Below are 20,888 nucleotides of genomic sequence, written 5' to 3' on the forward strand. Positions count from 1 at the left end.
AACGCCGTTACATACACATTCAGTCATGATATTAAAATACTACATTACATCCGTGGAGAACAACCATCACAATTGCAACATTATAAAAGGAAGGAGTCCCTGCTTTTCTCTCTACATATTTAGTTCTAGCACTGCTACCAGTTGTCACCCGATACTATTCTACATTTTTCTACTTTGGTGCTTACATACACAGAACTAACATATTCCTTCCGATTATCCGAATTGAAATTAATAACTTCTCCCGACAATGTTCCAGCTATTACAATTGGCTTGGACATTCTCATATTCCAGAATGAACTGAATTCCTACATAAACGAACACCTCTAAAAGTTGCCAAACATGGCGCCTCCCTCCATAGGAGACACTAACGCTAAAAAGAACAATACTTAAACAATATTCACCACTCAGAATCCGACATTTACGTATTGCTAACCTCACATAATGCAACAGTCAGTCACAGGTAATAACTTACATAACTACGGTCATACTTTCCTACATCGATTACCTACACTTCTGTCGCTATCTACAGGACATGTTCGGGTGATTGTCGATATTGGATTACCATGGCCAAATCACTGATAAAAAACTTGTCCACATCCATCATACTTAAACATCTAATCAGAAACTTGCAAAAAAAAAAATTCAACAACATTTATTTTTATTATAAGAATTTGCTAAGAATTTTAAAGCCATGACTTCTTATTTGACAAGTCACAAAGTAAATAAAGAGTAGAAATTGGACAATATAGTAATCATTAGAAATGAAAATTCGTTAAATTTGATAACTTATATGGAACGGCTCATCAAGAACTTATTTACGTTAGACTTGAACACAACCATATTGTAGTCAGCCGGAAAGCAGGAAAACGGAAGACAATTCCACAGGCATGCAGTTCTAAGAAAGAAGCTTTGTTCATGGAATCTACGTTTAGGTTTAGGCACAGATAAAGAGTGGGGGGAATTATTGATAGTGTTTTCAGCTAGACGGGTATTTCTTGTGAAAGTTAGGCGAGGGGGGACCATAGACTGAAGCTCAGTTGAACACTTTCCATGAAAATAACGATACATCAGAGACAAACTCGCAACATCTCTTCTGTGAGATAGAGGTTGCAGGGAAGAGAAAAGGACATCTCCTACGAGGCTACGAAGTCTATTTTGAACTCTATCAAGGCAGGACAAGTCCTTTCTAGCAGCTCCTGCCCAGATGTGGCAACAGTATATTTCCCCTGATTTTCGTAAAAACACGTTAAATATGCAGAAATTTTCCTAAATGTCAAAATACACTTGTGGGTGGATGATCTATTGACTTTACTGGTAATTTAAAATCAGTAAATATAAAATAATAATATTTTATCATTATTACCAGCAATGGAAGATTTTGCTTTAAATAAAATCAAATAATAAAAAAAAAGCAATTAAAAAAAATCGTTTTGGCATCGGAAAATAGGCATCAATTTTTCTGATACCGATTCCGATACCCCCAACTCTTCCGATTTTTCCGATTCTGATTAATTGTCCCAACACTAATATATATATATATATATATATATATATATATATATATATATTGTATTTTGTGTACAGAAAGTTGTTAAGTGAGATAAATCATTGGTACCGTCGGTTTCAAGCCCGATAATTAGGACCGTTTTAGATATCCATATCAAGCTCTCTTCAGCCAATATTCATCCTTATAAATACGCTCTTATTTTTCGGATTTTCCTTTTAATTGAGTATTCTGCTGGATTTCTCCCCCCCCCCCAAAAAAAAACTAATCATAATTATATATAGCTATAATATAAAGCTGAATGTCTGTGTGTGTATGTGTGTGTGTGGTCACGAATAGACTCCTATATGGTTGACTATTTTAAAAAACTGATTACATATAATGATAGAAGATGTATCGAGGCACAGGAATGGGTATGTTTGATCTGGCAGAACGGTGGTTCATAAAAATCGTGGGGTCTGCGTTCGCGCCTGGTCCACAAAGTATGGAAATAAAAAATTTAAAAATTTAAAAAAAAAACGTTTACAAGTGTTTTTGATATAAATGTACATAAGAATACTTTGATAAGTATACTTTAACTTAAATAGGGATGGTATAATAAAATTGTGGGGTCTACGTTCGTGCCTGACCTCCATAGAATGGAAATAGGCACAAACTTTAATAAAGACATTTCATATCTATCTGTGTAAGTATACTTTGATAATTATGTTTCAGTTTGAAGAAATATGGTATAATAAAATTATGGGGTGTTCGTTCGCACCTGACCTCTATTGAATGGAAATATGTCACAAAGTTTAACAAGGTGTTTTAATATAGATCCACAGAATATTGTGATAAGTGTTTCAGTGTGAACAGGTATGGTATAATTATTATGGGGTTTATCTATTTTATTTTTACTTTCATCATATTTTGCTTTGGTTTTGATACCCCTAAATTCAACCCAAATTTACAACCCTTCGTTTTCATAACCTATCATACTTTCATAAATCAGAGTCCATTTTCTGTAGGCTGTTTTTGAACCCAGTCAACGACGGGTACTTTTACTAGTATATATATATATAATGCTCCTCATCTTAAGTTGAGCATATTGAGAAGTGATACAGGAATTACCATTAGCGTATAAAGCGATACTCTTTATGTAAACAAATTGAGCTTAGGTATTTCGGATGATGTCAAAACATCGATAATTCACAACTCACACATAAGCTATTTAAGCATTATCTTAAGAGGAAATGCTTCTCAACACCTTGGAAAATCTCATCAGTATGCCCTGTATTTAAGAATTCAGGTGATCGATCATCACCCTCTCAGTACAGGCCAATAAGTCTCCTGTGCATCATGAGTAAGTTGCTGGAATCTGTGTTAAATAGAGAAGTAGTCAACTATCTCAGCAAAAATAACCTTTTTAGTAAAATATGGTTTCCATTCTGCTAGATCTACAAATGTGCTTACAGTTATATCTCATAGGATTAGCGAATCTCTCAACAGAGGCTTCCTTTCTAGGGCAGTTGCTCTTGACATATCAAAGGTCTTTGATAGGGTGTGGCATAAAGGTTTACTTCACAAGATCTCCAGCTATGGTATAGCTGGAAATGTCTTCTCAATTATTAAATCATCACTTTGACTCCTTCTCCTTTCCCTAACCCCTGGCCGCCACCACCACCACCACCAACAACAACAACTGCAACACTTTAGAAATCTGCTAAAACGCGAAGGTTGAATGAATGCATAAAAATATACTCCCTGTTGTTTCTTTGAAAACTGTTTTTGAATGAAACAAATCTCTTTCAAACTGAATTTCAATTGAATTCTTTTCCTATTTTTTGTTTGTTTTATTTCTTTCTTTTAAATTTAGGGACGGATAACCATTTTTTTTAATTAAATTTTATTTTATTTTTTCACTTTTTGAGCGTACCAGTCTTAGGCACATTAAAATACCTAATGACCTTGGCATTTAATTATTGTTATACCGGCCTTTCTATGCATAAGGGAAATTACACCGGTTCTCACTATATATATATATATATATATATATATATATATATATATATATATATATATATATATATATATAATTTAAAGGAGATTATAACAATAGTCTAAAGAGCTGAGTGTATTTTAATGTAACAGTGAAATTACTAGTTTCACTAAAATACAGGAAAGAAAAAGTGCTCGTTGTAATTTAGATATATAATAAGCTTGATAGGTAAATATCCTAGAGCTAATTCAATATTAAGTAATATATATATAGTGCCAGTAATGTCTACACCGGTGAGAAGGAGCGACAGTACTCCACCGCCTAGCTGAGCACTAGTCAGTTATACCCGTATTCCTACCTTTGTACCTGTGATGTTAATACACTTCGTTTGTTAAACCAACCTCAACTTGATTTTATTCTTTTACTATCGTGTTATGACACAACAGATTGGCAATGAGGATGAAATCATGGACACAGTGTTTAATAATTTTCAGGTGCCCATACCAGAGAAAGCTCCTGAGAATAGGAAGTCAAAAAGAAAACAGAAATCAACTGAGTTGATTAGGGTGAACCCAAAACAGAAACGTTATTAATCCCCAGATGGGATATTTTCAAACGAGGGTGTTATACCGGTTTTTCGATACATAAGAGAAATTACACCGGTTCTCACTACATATATAGTGGCAGTAATGTCTACACTGGTGAGAAGGAGCGACAGTACTCCACTGCCTAGCTGAGCGCTAGGTGTATCAGAATTTTGGGGGAATTTTTGACACCGCTAACAGAAAACTGCGAATAAAATATAAAAAATTCATAATTTCTCTTTTTAAAGTGGGTTGTTTATTTTCTGTATGGAATATACTTCCAAAATAAACTATTAAAGTTGTTTAAAAAATAATAGAAATATTATTTTTTATTTTTAAAAAAAACAGTGTTTACAAAGTGCCGGTGCGCATTCAACCAGCCATTTTTTTTACGTATGAAATCAATTGAATTTTACGAGTGAAAGTTTTTTCAATTTTTAAACTTTAAAAATCTATCAAAAATTTTCTATTGGTTTAATTTTTACAATATTTTCAGGGTCAATGTGAAATTTTATGCTCTTTTCAATAAACCGAATATAACATTTTAGACAAACATTTTTTTTTAAATTCCCCTCCCCCATTGTGAAATGTCTATTAAAATTTAAATAATTAATTTACGTACCAAAGTTTTATATATCACAAATTGAAGATAAAAGATCAATAAATAAAATATTCTAATTTAAAACAAAAAAAAGAAGTGTTTTTTGGAAATTTACCTGTAAAGACCAAAGTGTAAAACCTTTTTTTTTTTTTTTTTTTTAAACCACGTTGATTTTTTTTTTTTTTTTTAAATGAAACCTCACGTTATTCTTATATCCTCAAGTAAATACCGGACGTTGATGGCAATTTTTTCTATTTCATTCAATGTATTCTTTTTTTTTCAGATATTTAAAAAAAAAGTCATTCCATAAAGTAGAAATAAGATATAATAATCAAAAACGCGTGTATTTCATTAAGAGAATTAAAAATAAAAAAAAATCAGTCGACTAGATTTTTTGTTTAACGGAAAAAAACTTATAAGTGAATGTGTGCTTTTTTTCAGCTACGGAAGCCTAAAAATACTAATTTTGGTTAACAGCATGCAATAAAAAGACATATTAATTCTGGCGTTTATAATTCACCGTCAGATAATCGCGAAAAAAATCAGACATTTCTCTCCCTTTATTTGAACAGTCCATAAATCTGAGTTCGCGTTTTTTTTTTTTTAATCCTTGTTTAAAAAAGTATTTTATTTAAAAAGGGCATGGAATATAATTATAAATATGGATACATTCTTAACAATGAACAATGGAAGTAGACATTAAATAGATTTTTTTATAGGTAAGTGATTTTTTGGAATTTATATATATTTTTTATAATCGAACTAAGCAAAATTTTGTTGATTTTCTTTAAATCCTTTTTAAAGAAACCCGATTTAACAAAAACAAATATTGCATAATTTGCTATTAAACTTGTTATTTTTTTTTAATTTTGGTCTTTGCTCCTTTAATTGAAAAAAAATTAGGGTTTCAATTACATTTTTCAAGTAGTTATAAGCTTTGAAAGATAGTAAGTTGATTTATTTAAGTTCATATACGGCATTTTAATGGCCGATTCTGATACACCTAGCTGAGCACTCGTCAGTTATACCCGTATTTCTACCTTTGTACCTGGGATGTTAATACATTTCGTTTGTTAAACCAATCTCGACTTGATTTCTTCTTTTACTATTGTGTTATGACACAATTATCAAGTGCGATTCTTTATTCTGTGGAATCCACAGATGTCAAAAGATGTCAAATTTTAACATCTTTCAAACGTCTTTATAATAAAGTATTTTAAATTAAAAAAAAAATTATTTTCCATATTAAAAATTTTATTTTTCTTACTTTAGTTTGTGCCAAACCTTGCAGCTCAAAATACGGGGCCAGATTTCTAGGGGCAACATGAGTTGTGAATTGGAACTGCAACATGTTCACGTTAAAATTAAATTTCTGTGTGTTGTTCATGAAAAGAAAAAAAATAACAAAAGAAAAAGTTTACCTTACATTAGTTACAAAAATAATAATTAAAAAAATGAAATAAAAAGGAAATATATGAAAAACACATAAAAAGTGTTTGTTTTGTTAAAAAATATGAAAAACAAAAAATACACGGTTTTCTTATTAATTTATAGCTGTTTATATATTAGATTAATTTATAGCTGTTTATATATTAGATTAATTTATTGCTGTTAATATATTAGATTAATTTATATCTTTTTATATATTACATTAATTTATAGATGTTTATATATTAGATTAATTTATAGCTGTTTATATATTATATTAATTTATAGCTGTTTATATATTACATTACTTTATAGCTGTTTATATATTACATTAATTTATAGCTGTTTATATATTACATTAATTTATTGCTGTTTATATATTACATTAATTTATAGCTGTTTATATATTAGATTAATATATATCTGTTTATATATAAAATTAATGTATATCTGTTTATATATTAAATTAATTTAAAGCTGTTTATATATTACATTAATTTATATCTTTTTATATATTAAATTAATTTATAGCTGTTTATATATTAGATTAATTCATAGCTGTTTATATATTACATTAATTTATTGCTGTTTATATATTAGGTTAATTTATAGCTGTTTATATATTAGATTTATTTATAGCTGTTTATATATTAGATTTATTTATAGGTGTTTATATATTGGATTAATTTATAGCTGTTTATATATTACATTAATTTATAGCTGTTTATATATTAGATTAATTTATAGCTGTTTATATATTAAATTAATTTATAGCTGTTTATATATTACATTAATTTATAGTTGTTTATATATTAGATTAATTTATAGATGTTTATATATTATATTAATAAATAGCTGTTTATGTTTTAGATTAATTTATATCTTTTTATATTTTACATTAATTTATAGCTGTTTATATATTAGATTAATTTATAGCTGTTTATATATTAGATTAATTTATAGCTGTTTATATATTACATTAATTTATAGCTGTTTATATATTGCATTAATTTATAGCTGTTTATATATTACATTAATTTATAGTTGTTTATATATTAGATTTATTTATAGCTGTTTATATATTAAATTAATTTATAGCTGTTTATCTAATAGATTAATTTATATCTGTTTATATATTACATTAATTTATTGCTGTTTAAATATTAAATTAATTTATAGATGTTTATATATTAAATTAATTTATAGATGTTTATATATTAGATTAATTTATATCTGTTTATATATTACATTAATTTATAGCTGTTTATATATTACATTAATTTATAGATGTTTATATATTACATTAATTTTTAGATGTTTATATATTACATTAATTTATAGCTGTTTATATATTGGATTAATTTATTGCTGTTTAAATATTAAATTAATTTATAGATGTTTATATATTAAATTAATTTATAGATGTTTATATATTAGATTAATTTATATCTGTTTATATATTAGATTAATTTATAGCTGTTTATATATTACATTAATTTATAGATGTTTATATATTACATTAATTTTTAGATGTTTATATATTACATTAATTTTTAGATGTTTATATATTACATTAATTTATTGCTGTTTAAATATTAAATTAATTTATAGATGTTTATATATTAAATTAATTTATAGATGTTTATATATTAGATTAATTTATATCTGTTTATATATTAGATTAATTTATAGCTGTTTATATATTACATTAATTTATAGATGTTTATATATTACATTAATTTTTAGATGTTTATATATTACATTAATTTATAGATATTTATATATTACATTAATTTATAGATGTTTATATATTACATTAATTTATAGCTGTTTATATATTGGATTAATTTATAGCTGTTTATATATTACATTAATTTATAGCTGTTTATATATTACATTAATTCATAGCTGTTTATATATTACATTAATTTATAGCTGTTTATATATTGGATTTATTTATAGCTGTTTATATATTGCATTAATTTATAGCTGTTTATATATTACATTAATTTATAGCTGTTTATATATTACATTAATTTATAGCTGTTTATATATTACATTAATTTATAGCTGTTTATATATTACATTAATTCATAGCTGTTTATATATTACATTAATTTATAGCTGTTTATATATTACATTAATTCATAGCTGTTTATATATTACATTAATTTATAGCTGTTTATATATTACATTAATTTATAGCTGTTTATATATTACATTAATTTATAGCTGTTTATATATTACATTAATTTATAGCTGTTTATATATTACATTAATTCATAGCTGTTTATATATTACATTAATTTATAGCTGTTTATATATTAGATTAATTTATAGATGTTTATATATTACATTAATTTATAGCTGTTTATATATTACATTAATTTATAGCTGTTTATATATTACATTAATTCATAGCTGTTTATATATTACATTAATTTATAGCTGTTTATATATTACATTAATTCATAGCTGTTTATATATTACATTAATTTATAGCTGTTTATATATTAGATTAATTTATAGATGTTTATATATTACATTAATTTATAGCTGTTTATATATTACATTAATTTATAGCTGTTTATATATTAATTTATAGCTGTTTATATATTACATTAATTTATAGCAGTTTATATATTACATTAATTTATAGCTGTTTATATATTACATTAATTTATAGCTGTTTATATATTACATTAATTTATATCTGTTTATATATTACATTAATTTATAGCTGTTTATATATTACATTAATTTATAGCTGTTTATATATTAGATTAATTTATAGATGTTTATATATTACATTAATTTATAGCTGTTTATATATTAGATTAATTTATAGCTGTTTATATATTAGATTAATTTATAGCTGTTTATATATTACATTAATTTATAGCTGTTTATATATTACATTAATTTATAGCTGTTTATATATTACATTAATTTATAGTTGTTTATATATTACATTAATTTATATCTGTTTATATATTACATTAATTTATAGCTGTTTATATATTACATTAATTTATAGCTGTTTATATGTTAGATTAATTTATAGATGTTTATATATTACATTAATTTATAGCTGTTTATATATTACATTAATTTATAGCTGTTTATATATTACATTAATTTATAGCTGTTTATATATTACATTAATTTATAGCTGTTTATATATTACATTAATTCATAGCTGTTTATATATTACATTAATTTATAGCTGTTTATATATTACATTAATTTATATCTGTTTATATATTACATTAATTTATAGCTGTTTATATATTACATTAATTTATAGCTGTTTATATATTAGATTAATTTATAGCTGTTTATATATTAGATTAATTTATAGCTGTTTATATATTAGATTAATTTATAGCTGTTTATATATTACATTAATTTATAGCTGTTTATATATTACATTAATTTATAGCTGTTTATATATTACATTAATTTATAGTTGTTTATATATTACATTAATTTATATCTGTTTATATATTACATTAATTTATAGCTGTTTATATATTACATTAATTTATAGCTGTTTATATATTAGATTAATTTATAGATGTTTATATATTAGATTAATTTATAGCTGTTTATATATTACATTAATTTATAGCTGTTTATATATTACATTAATTTATGGCTGTTTATATATTACATTAATTTATAGCTGTTTATATATTACATTAATTTATATCTGTTTATATATTGGATTAATTTATAGCTGTTTATATATTACATTAATTCATAGCTGTTTATATATTACATTAATTTATAGCTGTTTATATATTGGATTAATTTATAGCTGTTTATATATTGCATTAATTTATAGCTGTTTATATATTACATTAATTTATAGCTGTTTATATATTGCATTAATTTATAGCTGTTTATATATTACATTAATTTATAGCTGTTTATATATTACATTAATTTATAGCTGTTTATATATTAGATTAATTTATAGCTGTTTATATATTAAATTAATTTAAAGATGTTTATATATTAGATTAATTTATTGCTATTTATATATTACATTAATTTATAGCTGTTTAAATATTAGATTAATTTATAGCTGTTTATATATTAGATTAATTTATTGCTGTTTATATATTAATTTATAGCTGTTTATATATTAAATTAATTTATAGATGTTTATATATTAGATTAATTTATAGCTGTTTATATATTAGATTAATTTATAGCTGTTTATATATTACATTAATTTGTAGCTGTTTATATATTACATTAATTTGTAGCTGTTTATATATTAGATTAATTTATAGCTGTTTATATATATTACATTATTTTATAGCTGTTTATATATTGCATTAATTTATAGATGTTTATATATTAGATTAATTTATAGCTGTTTATATATTACATTAATTTATAGCTGTTTATATATTACATTAATTTATAGCTGTTTATATATTACATTAATTTATAGCTGTTTATATATTAGATCAATTTATTGCTATTTATATATTACATTAATTTATAGCTGTTTATATATTAGATTAATTTATTGCTATTTATATATTACATTAATTTATATCTGTTTATATATTAGATTAATTTATAGCTGTTTATATATTAGATTAATTTATAGCTGTTTATATATTAGATTAATTTATTGCTGTTTATATATTAATTTATAGCTGTTTATATATTAAATTAATTTATAGATGTTTATATATTAGATTAATTAATAGCTGTTTATATATTAGATTAATTTATAGCTGTTTATATATTAGATTAATTTATAGATGTTTATATATTAGATTAATTTATAGCTGTTTATATATATTACATTATTTTATAGCTGTTTATATATTGCATTAATTTATAGCTGTTTATATATTAGATTAATTTATAGATGTTTATATATTAGATTAATTTATAGCTGTTTATATATTACATTAATTTATAGATGTTTATATATTAAATTAATTTTTAACTGTTAGATTTATTTGATTAATTTATAGCCGTTTATATATATTACATTATTTTATAGCTGTTTATATATTAGATTAATTTATAGCTGTTTATATATTAGATTTTTATGGGAGTTAAATCATGAATAAAATTTTCTGGAGAAGAAAATGGAAGTTGTCCTAAATCTTTATTCTACTCTCTGTACGCTGAATGTCTAACCTAAACATTGACAATCGGCCATGCAGCAGGCTACCTGGTATTTTCAAGGAGTCAATAACATAACGCTATTTGCTAGGAACAGTTCATCTCAAATGCTGCTGTTACATCCTCTCTACAACATTGGTCAAGATCAATGTGTAGTATCTGTTCTTCAGATGCTGCACTTCCATTTCTTTTTCTTTTTCGGTGGAGGATCAGTCCTTCACGACTGAGACAATATTTTATTTTTTACCTTTTCTCCACGTTAAAAATCGACTCTGTCCCGTGGGGAGGCATAGTAAATAGTTACAACAAGCACTCCTCACAGGATGTCTTTGTTGGTTTGGTCACGTTCTTCATCATCATTCAGATGACTTTATCCATAAATTTATCGATCCAGCCTCTCCTAAGAGTTGGAAAAAAGCGATACAGAGGCTAGGTGGAAACACGACTCAGGAGAGTGAAACAGGATACTTACCTTTATAGAGTTTGTCAATGGAAAAGTGTATAAGTATTGCTTGGGGTAAGAAGAAAAAAATATATAATAATAATAAATAAACAAACAAGAAAAAGGCATTCTGGTTGAGATCACAGTGTAGTATCTGTTCTGATACTACATTTAAGTCAATTTGTCCTTAGTCAATGGAAGAGGGAAACCCTTCTATACTAAGGCAATTTATATTTTTGCCTACTTCCAGAGGTCCTGGATATGACCTTAAACTATATCCGATGGTGAGGCCCCAGCTTACGGGCTTTGGGGAGTGTGGAGCCACCCTTTAATTGCCATTGCTCCCAGGTCCACTCTGGCCCGGAGTGGTAGTACCTGTTAGGGTCCCAACTATGGGTTAAATAGAAACCGACTTAAAAAAATAAATATACTCTATTAAAAAATTTTTCTTCAAAATCTTTGGATTCGGCATTAAATAACCTGAAAAGGGTTGATATGCCGTAAAACAAAAACAACCAAACCAACCAAACCTACTTCCAGAGTGCCTCATTTTGGGGAGCTGGTTTGCCCCCACATTAAAAAGGACCTTGTGTTACATTTTTGTTATTTGGGGAAGCAAATAAATGCTACTAATAATAAAAATAAAGAGAAACCAATAAACTGACAAATTAAAAAAAACAAAAACAAAAAAACAACCTTTGTGGATATTTCAGAAATATCAGGAAATTTGATTAGATAGTCTACTGTCTTGGCAGGTGAAGAGCATGTTTGAAGCGTTTCCTTTATTACATAACATTTTAACTGTTGGGGGTGGGTATGTGTTGTATTTTAATATTGATTTTCGAATGCAGGTAATTGCAATTAAAAATGTTTCCAAATGATGTTGAGAACCAGTAAAACTAAATAACGAACCGTCTTTTGACTGAGAAGAGCTAAAATCCAAAATCAATAATCTTTCTTCATGCAGAGATTCATGAATGCGTGAACATGTGCGAATGCAGTTGGAAGAGACACGTGCTCTAATGGCTGATTCTTTTGTGAACTGACCCGAAAAAAATAATTTGAATGGAAATAATGTTTTCTGAATTTGGAAATCCTCAATTCCTGTACATCTAAAGAATAAATGTAAAAGTTAGACTCATTTTATTTATTTATTTACTGGCGGGAGAAGGGGCGCCCGGCTTTGCTTGGTGGTAAAATATGCTTAAATATGATATTTTAATTTATCTAAATTTTGTATATATTATTATAGAATCGTTATTTCAAAAGTAATAAAAAAAAATAAAAAACAGTATTTGGGTGCCATCAGCTAGAATCGAAACCGAAAGCAAAACTGTAGCATTCAAAGCTGGTGACGTTACCACTGTACAAACGTGACACGCATATGAACTGATTAAAAATAAACTAAGATGAATGTACAAAATGTATAACGATTTTTTTCAATTTTTACCCCTGAAAAAACTATTTTAACCGGCTAAAGACCCATAAAAGAATGATCCATAAAAGAATGATCCATAAAAGAATGACCCATAAAAGAATGATCTATAATAGAATGATCCATAATAGAATGATCCATAATAACTCCAATCAATTGAGGCCTCTAGCACCACTCTGCAATTTTTAGTTTCAAAAGAGATACGAGTCTGAAAATATGGAGACAGACAGACAGACAGACATATAGCCTTTTATATATTAGATATATATGCACACGTGTGCCTTCTAGTGGTTAGATTGTATGAGAGTGTATGTGAATGTTACAGCCATTTATGAGTTTTTTTTTGTTTTTTGGGTTTTTTTTTTTACACAGTGATCACCACTTATCAAGGCCCAGAAGCCACTCAGGGATAAGGGTTATTGCAAGTACAGTACGTTAGTGTGGAGATTTGATGAAGTGTTTACTTAAGGGGGCGGTTCATTTGGAATTTGTTAACGTTGGACTTGAGGACATCCAAGTTGTAGTCAGGTAGGAAGCAGGCAGACGGAACAGAATTCCAAAGGCGTGGAGTTCTAAGAAAGAAGCTTTGTTCATGGAATCCACGTTTTGATTTAGGCACAGATAAAGAGTGGGGGAAATTTTTCACAGTGGATTCAGCTAGACGGGTGTTTTTCGTGAAAGATTGATGAGGGAGGACCAGAGATTGGAGTTCAGACGAGCACCTCCCATGGAAATGACGATAAAACAAGGATAGACTCACAACGCATATGATGTGTGTATATATATATATATATATATATATATATATATATATATATGTTCATCTAAGACCGTCTAGGATTGTGATCGTCTAATCTCGAGTTCATTCTGTGTGTATTTACATTTAAATACAGTTAAAAATATACATAAATACCTTTACAGCGTAATGGACGAATAAAACTTATTTGGGGTTTCAACATCTGGCCAATCGGTAACATATCTGGTCCATTTTTGGTCTTGTTTGACGGGAAGTTGCAATGGAAATTCTCCCCAAGAAATGACAGAGCCTCGGGTTTTATTTTCGGTAACTTTTTATTCCAGAGTGTTTTTCCCTTTTGAAAAGTCAAGTTGCAACGCTGATTCTGACTATCACCATTTCTGACCCCCTCTACTTGGAGCCATCATGATCTGAAAATCGTCTTTGCCCCTCTCTCGATTCCGACTGACTGGACTAATTTCCACGTATCTCAAAAAGATCGTATCTTCCTCTAATTAGTAAACATCACTAAGATAATCATCTGATTTTTTTTTTACATGTCATTATTTCTAAGTTGTCAACTAAATTGTGATAACATTTTTAAATTAACATTCCTAAATTAATGGAAAAAATACTTATTCTAAATATTTTGATTGTTCTAAAACATATTCTAGCCGACAAAACTTTTTTTTTTAAATTTTTTTACATAGGAGTCACCACTTATCAAGGTCCGGAGGCCACTCGAGGATAAGGGTTATCGCGTGTTCAGTAGTCGATGGAATAATATCATAATAATCATTAGTAATGGAGATTTGATAAATTGGATTACTTATTTACTTACTTTATTTTACTTATTACTTATCAGGAATTTGTTTATGTTGGACTTGAAGACATCCAAGTTGTAGTCAGGTGGGAAACAGGCAAGTGGAAGAGATCCCACAGATGTCTCCGTTTTGATTTAGGCACAGATAAAGAGTGGGGAAAATTATTGACAGTGGTTTCAGCTAGACGGGTGTTTTTCGTGAAAGATTGGCGAGAGGGGGGGGGGACCAGAGATTGAAGCTCAGACAAGCACTTGGCATGGAAATAATGATAGAACAAAGACAGGCTCGCAACCTCTCTTCTGTGGGAGAACGGTTGCAGGGAAGAGGAAAGTCCCCCACTAAGCTACGAAATCTATTTTGTACTCTTTTGGTTTGAATAATCATAATAATTGTCGGCTAGCACACCTTTCTGCATTTCCATACCAATATCTGACATATAGATATAATGAAAAGAAAATTTGGCTTGGGATAGCTATTAAAATTCAGAAACATTTAATGGAATTATATAATTATCAAAATTTAATGCTTCACTCCATTGTGTTGTTTGTTGTTTTTTTTTTTATCATCTTTTTTTATTGGTTTATCTCTTTTAGGTTGAAAATGTAAAATGGTTGGATCGTGTCAATCCACGCAAGTCGCCAGAAGGAACTTTACATGTAACGACAACAAATCTTATCTTTGCTGATAATGCACAGAAAAAGGAAATCTGGGTAAGTTCATTGCTCTTCTGTTTGATTTTTCTACCTTTTCCCAACCAATGTAAATCAGAAGAAATTTAAGATAACCCTGTTGTAGTCCCCAGGTAGGCAGTCCCGCAGTAATGTGTTCCTCAGGTGGGAAGTTCTTGGAAAGAAACTCAGTTCATGGAAATTCTGCCAGACACACTTTTGTACCCCTGCATGTTTGGACGCTTTTCCCTCTCTGAGACCATATGTGTTTCGTCACATTTTTTTTACACTAGTTTTTCAGTAAAAATGTCTTATCTTTGTTAAAACACAAGATTAAGCCAATTTACCATATAAGTGTATTTTTGTACAAGGAATCAATTCTTTATTATATCACGTTTTTCCACAATAAAATCTGTGTTGCATAAAAAAAAAAAAGAAAATTCAGTTTCATCAGAATTTTTTTATTTTTTTTATTTCATGACCTTATGTGAACATTAATCAGCATTAAAATAGCTTTACAAAAATATACAACTTGACCATATTGTGAAATAGTAAAAGGGTTTTATATGAAGGAGCAGGTACTACATTCTGCCATTTTGAATTTTGCCCATTTCTATAAAACACTGTAACAGCAGTTCTAGTGGGAGGCTTATCATGAAATTTTGAATATATACTGTCCTAAGATAGATAGATCTTTTGGCAAAATTTGAAAAACATTGAAGTGCCAGTTTTTGAGATAAGTCAGGTAAAAGGTCAAGGTTAGAAAAAAATATACTCGAATAAAGTTGTAGATATATTCAAGTACTTTATAACGATATATGAATGAACTTTGTCGGCCAATAAACAACTGAGATATCGTCTTACAAAGTTTGTCACTATTCACATTTTTTGGCATTTTTTGTAAAAAGGCCTTGACCTTGAGAAGTTTAATAGGTGCTATTCAATTCCTTTCATGGAGATCTATAAGTGTATCAAATTTGAAAAAAATCTGTGTCGGATACATGTCAACCATTTGTTGATTTGACATGGAATGAGCCATATATGTTAAAGGTACAGGGATTTGCAGGGATACTATGTAGGGAGTTGGACAGCGAGATGTCTGTTCACATTATACTTGAACTTCTGCATGTCAGTATAGTCAGGGAAGCATGGGTTTGGGAGGGAATTCCAAAGTTTACCAGTTTGAAGGGAGAAGTATTTGAGTAGAAAACTTTACGGCATCTAAGGGTCTCTACAGTGTAGGGGTGGAATTTTGTTGCTTGTCAAGTTTGTCAGAGTAATTTACGTCAAGAGGGTACGAGTGCTTTGAGTTTGTCCCTACATATCTTTAACATGCATACGTACGTATCACGGTTTCCAGATTATACATTATTCAATCAGGAGAATCTATTTATTAAAAAGGACGATAGAAAATGATAAACTACTGTATCCTTTTCTATGTAAATGCCCAATATTCTTTCGTTACATGACAACGGAAGCATACTTGTTTCATTTTTTGCCAAATTAATTGAACTGAATTATTTGCATAAGTATTTATACATACTATTCCACAGCGGCAGTAGAAATAATTGTCGGTTTTGTTTTCAATAATAATTATTCCCAATTAAAGATATATTCAAAGAATTAAAAGACATTTAACTTACTCTGAGTCTATTATTAAAAAAAGAAAAAACATAACACACGTAGATTAAAGGTACTAATAAATGAAATATTTCCCAACCATTTTTACGTTACAATTTTTAGAGCATATTTTCAATGAGAAAACGTATCAAGGAGGCCATTAATACAGAACAAATTTCAATAAGAAAATAAACATAAAATTAAAACAGAAAAAAAAACGTTTTCTTCAAAACGTATGGCCCAAAAGTGACATCATTAAAAAAAAACCCATTGCATTTTCGGTGATCGGGAGATCCTATTTATTAAAAAGGAGGATAGAAAGTGATAACATACTACGAACATTAAATTAGTATGTAGATTCGCTAATTTAATGTTCGTAGTATGTTATCCTCCTTTTTAATAAAAAGGATCTCCCGATCACCAAAGACGTAATGTAAAAAAAAAAAAAAAATTTTTAAAGGATGTTGTTTTTTGGGTCGTATATGAAACTAAAATATATCTTCTTAGTCTTCTAGCTTGGATCCAAAGATAGTATCTGTTTGTTCTAAAGATGGTATGATGATCTTGTGGGATTTCAGTTCACGCCAGGCGTCCATACAATGGTAATATGTCACAGACTCCTATAAGGATATTAGAGATTAACCGTAATAACCAGATATATTCTGACACTATATTAACCAGATTACTTAGATAAATACTTTTATAGTTTTAACAAAAAGCCTACAAAGATCAAAGTGTAGTATCTGTTCTTCAGATGCTGCACTTCCATTTCTTGTTCTCTTTCGGTGGAGGATCAATCCTTCACGACTGAGACAATTTTTTATTTTTGTACCTTTTCTCCACGTTAAAAACCGACCCTGGTGTCTAACTCTGTCCTGTGGGGAGGCATAGTAAATAGGTACAATAATATTGCAAGGTTTCTTTAGGAGTGCTGGCTCAATTCTGCTCCCCTTGAAAGGGAGGTAAATATCTACTAACCTTCTCACACTAATTGTATTACTCGCGCCATTCATTTGGCATTCGGTTATAATTGGTGTTACACACCAGTCAAGGTTCCAACCTCGGCAATCAGTCCAGCAGAAACTGGGCCATTTTGGTGACCGTTTTATCTGTCAGGCTGAGGCATTAATTCTGAGCAATCCTACGAGGTCCACTCTCCCAGGCTTTGCCTCCCATCTTTCAGATGGAGTAAGTGTATTGTTTACCGCCTAAGAATTCTGATGGGGCTATCCAGGCACTTTTTTTTGCATAGCCAGAGTGCTCCTCCTTTAAGGCGCTAGCTTGATTTTGACTACCTTCAAACCTTGTGTCATGTCTTGCTGTGATGGGAAGGCAGTAGATATTTACCCACAATGATTATACTAAAAATACTGCAGACTAATGTAGCAATAATGTAAAAGAATATGAAACTGTTGTATAACCAGTGTATTCTTCAAAGACACGCAAAGAAGAAGCCGTGTCAATAGCTGTGATTCACTTGTATTGAAACTAGCTGGGTTACCTGGCATTGCCCGGGGCAAAAATGTAACCTATTTCTTTTAACTTGCTTCTTTCTCTCCCCAAGTCATTCTTTCTCCTCTGCCAAGCCCATTCCTCTCTACCTGGACATACACACGCACATACACAACTCAGCTTTATATAATAGATTCCTCAAGTAATGAGTCAGCAATTCCTTTTCAAATTACTACATGATAACACTGAAAAAATGCCCCTCCCTTAATCATGAAACCTGGTCCAGTTTACCCCCAGAGAATGAATTTTTTTTTTTTTTAATTTTAGATATTATTCATCCAGCACATTCGGTTACAATTGTTGTTACACGCCAGTCAAGGTTCCAATCTCGGAAATCAGTCCGGCAGAAACTGGACCATTTTGGTGGTCTTTTATCTGTCAGGCTCAGGTATTCATTCTGAGCAATCCTACGAGGTTCACCCTCCCAGGCTTTACCTTCCATTTTTATAGATCAGATTCCTGAATTAATAAGACCACAGTGTCTTTTCAAATTAATACACAATAACACTGAAAAAAATTACCTCAACAATTAACGAAACCTGGTCCGGTTGACCTCCCAGAGAATGAATTTTTCTTTTCTTTCTAAATTTTAGATATTCATCCAGCGCAATGCTGATCAAGAAGATAATAACTTTGTTGGTGATTGTTTTGTAGTTTTTGACTTTCAGACAGACGTACAAACACAAGCAACTACCCTTTATATATTGGAATTTAAAAATGTCTTTTTTTTTCAGATTCTCCATATGTACATTGGAAGTGTGGAAAAGCATCCTATCACAACTGCGGGCAGTCCTTTGCATATAAAATATAAGAATTTTATGGCAGTCACATTCGTTATACCACGGGAAAGAGACTGTCAAGATGTTTACACTTCTTTACTCAAACTTTCCCAACCAGGTCAGTAATTTTATTTATTTCTCATTTGTATAAATTTTCTCTACTAGCAGGGAGACCCAACATTGCCTGAGATTGAATGATGATCAACAAATGTTTCATATTTCCATATGTTTATTGTCATCGAAATCAGTGAAATCGTCCATTTTTTCCATCAAATCAATCAATTGCCTGCTCTAGTCGGAGACCCATCACGATGCACTGGGAAGAAGCTTCACATGCCTCTTCGCAGTGACTTAATCCACGGTACATTGTAGACTACATTGCACTGTAGAGAACATACTGTTGATTTTATAAAATTATTTTTATATATAATGGCTTGAATTAAAGTTTAAAATGCAAAAGTCAAGTATCATCGTTCAATTGTGCTCTAAACGGAAACATTTATTTTAAACACTTCCCTTATATCAAAGAAACTACTGTTGATTTTATATGGCATGCTTTTCCGCTTGTGCAATAATAAGACTTCTCAAATCCACTTGTGATGTTAGATTGTATAAGGCATTAACTTTAGTCAAAGTTGCCTGTTCCTTCTTTCATCAAATCATTTTGATTATCAATACTTATCAAAGGCATTCCGATCCAAAACCTATCTAAAAACACTGCCAGATACATGACGTGCCTTGGTGTGAAATTTCATAAAAATCAGCCCACCCATTTCAGAGCCCATAGGGAATTAACTCACACACAGAGTTCCTTTTATATAATAGTAGATAGGAAGATAGATAGAAAAATAGATAGATAGATTCTATTTTAAGTTTGCTACATTATGGATGAAAATCTTCTTCCCAGGCATTACTACTGTAGTGGAATAAAATGAGAAGATAAAAGAGATTTAGAAGCAATGATCGCTACATTTGATTACAATTATTATTTATTTGTGTACTTAATGAAGTCAGCACAATTATGACAACCATACATTTTTACATATGTGTGATATTATAAAGTGGACCTGAGTCACTAAGTGCTGAGAGGGGGGGGGGAATAGACAAAGAAATAGGAAATGGCTTAGATTAAACAAAGAAAGAGGAAATAACAAACAATGAATCTGTAGGTATTTTTAGATTGAGCCTTTAGATTTGACAATGACAATAGAAACCTACAGAACAGATAACAAAGAAAACCAATGACACTTTACGGGATGGGGAGTAGATCAATCATCATCATCATCATCATCATGACGGGCTCCTTGCCCGGACAAATGTGACTCTTCCTCTCCAGAGTTTCCTGTCTTCCATCAGCTGCCTCAGATCCTCAGGCTCACAGTTGGTGTCGTGTGCTATTTGTTGGATGTACGTGGATCTAGGTCATCCTCTGCTTGCGCGTCCATGTCGTGGAGTCCATAGCAATACATCGCTCACCAGTTCATGCTTGCTCCTCAGACAATGACCGGCAAATCGTAGGCGTCTTTCTCTGATGGTATTAGATATGGCAGGTAGATTGCCATAAAGTTGCTGCTTTGTGGGATGAGTTTGCCAAGATATATTTAATATTGTTCTTAGCAT

The 20,888-nt window shown here is 29.1% G+C and overlaps 1 protein-coding gene across 2 annotated transcripts in view; it reads left to right on the forward strand.

The window, feature by feature from the left end:
* LOC145259114 (phosphatidylinositol-3,5-bisphosphate 3-phosphatase MTMR6-like) overlaps positions 1-20,888 on the forward strand; it is a 126,681-nt gene that overhangs the window by 68,483 nt on the left and 37,310 nt on the right. For both annotated transcript variants that reach the window (XM_080116782.1, XM_080116781.1), the window contains exons 2-3: positions 15,283-15,399; positions 19,224-19,386. In XM_080116782.1, coding sequence (XP_079972908.1) covers positions 15,283-15,399; positions 19,224-19,386 — 280 coding nt within the window. The remainder of the gene's footprint in view (positions 1-15,282; positions 15,400-19,223; positions 19,387-20,888) is intronic.

The sequence above is a fragment of the Euprymna scolopes genome, chromosome 34 (genome assembly GCF_053919585.1).
Source record: "Euprymna scolopes isolate OS-2025 chromosome 34, ASM5391958v1, whole genome shotgun sequence".
Taxonomy (NCBI): Eukaryota; Metazoa; Mollusca; class Cephalopoda; order Sepiida; family Sepiolidae; genus Euprymna; species Euprymna scolopes.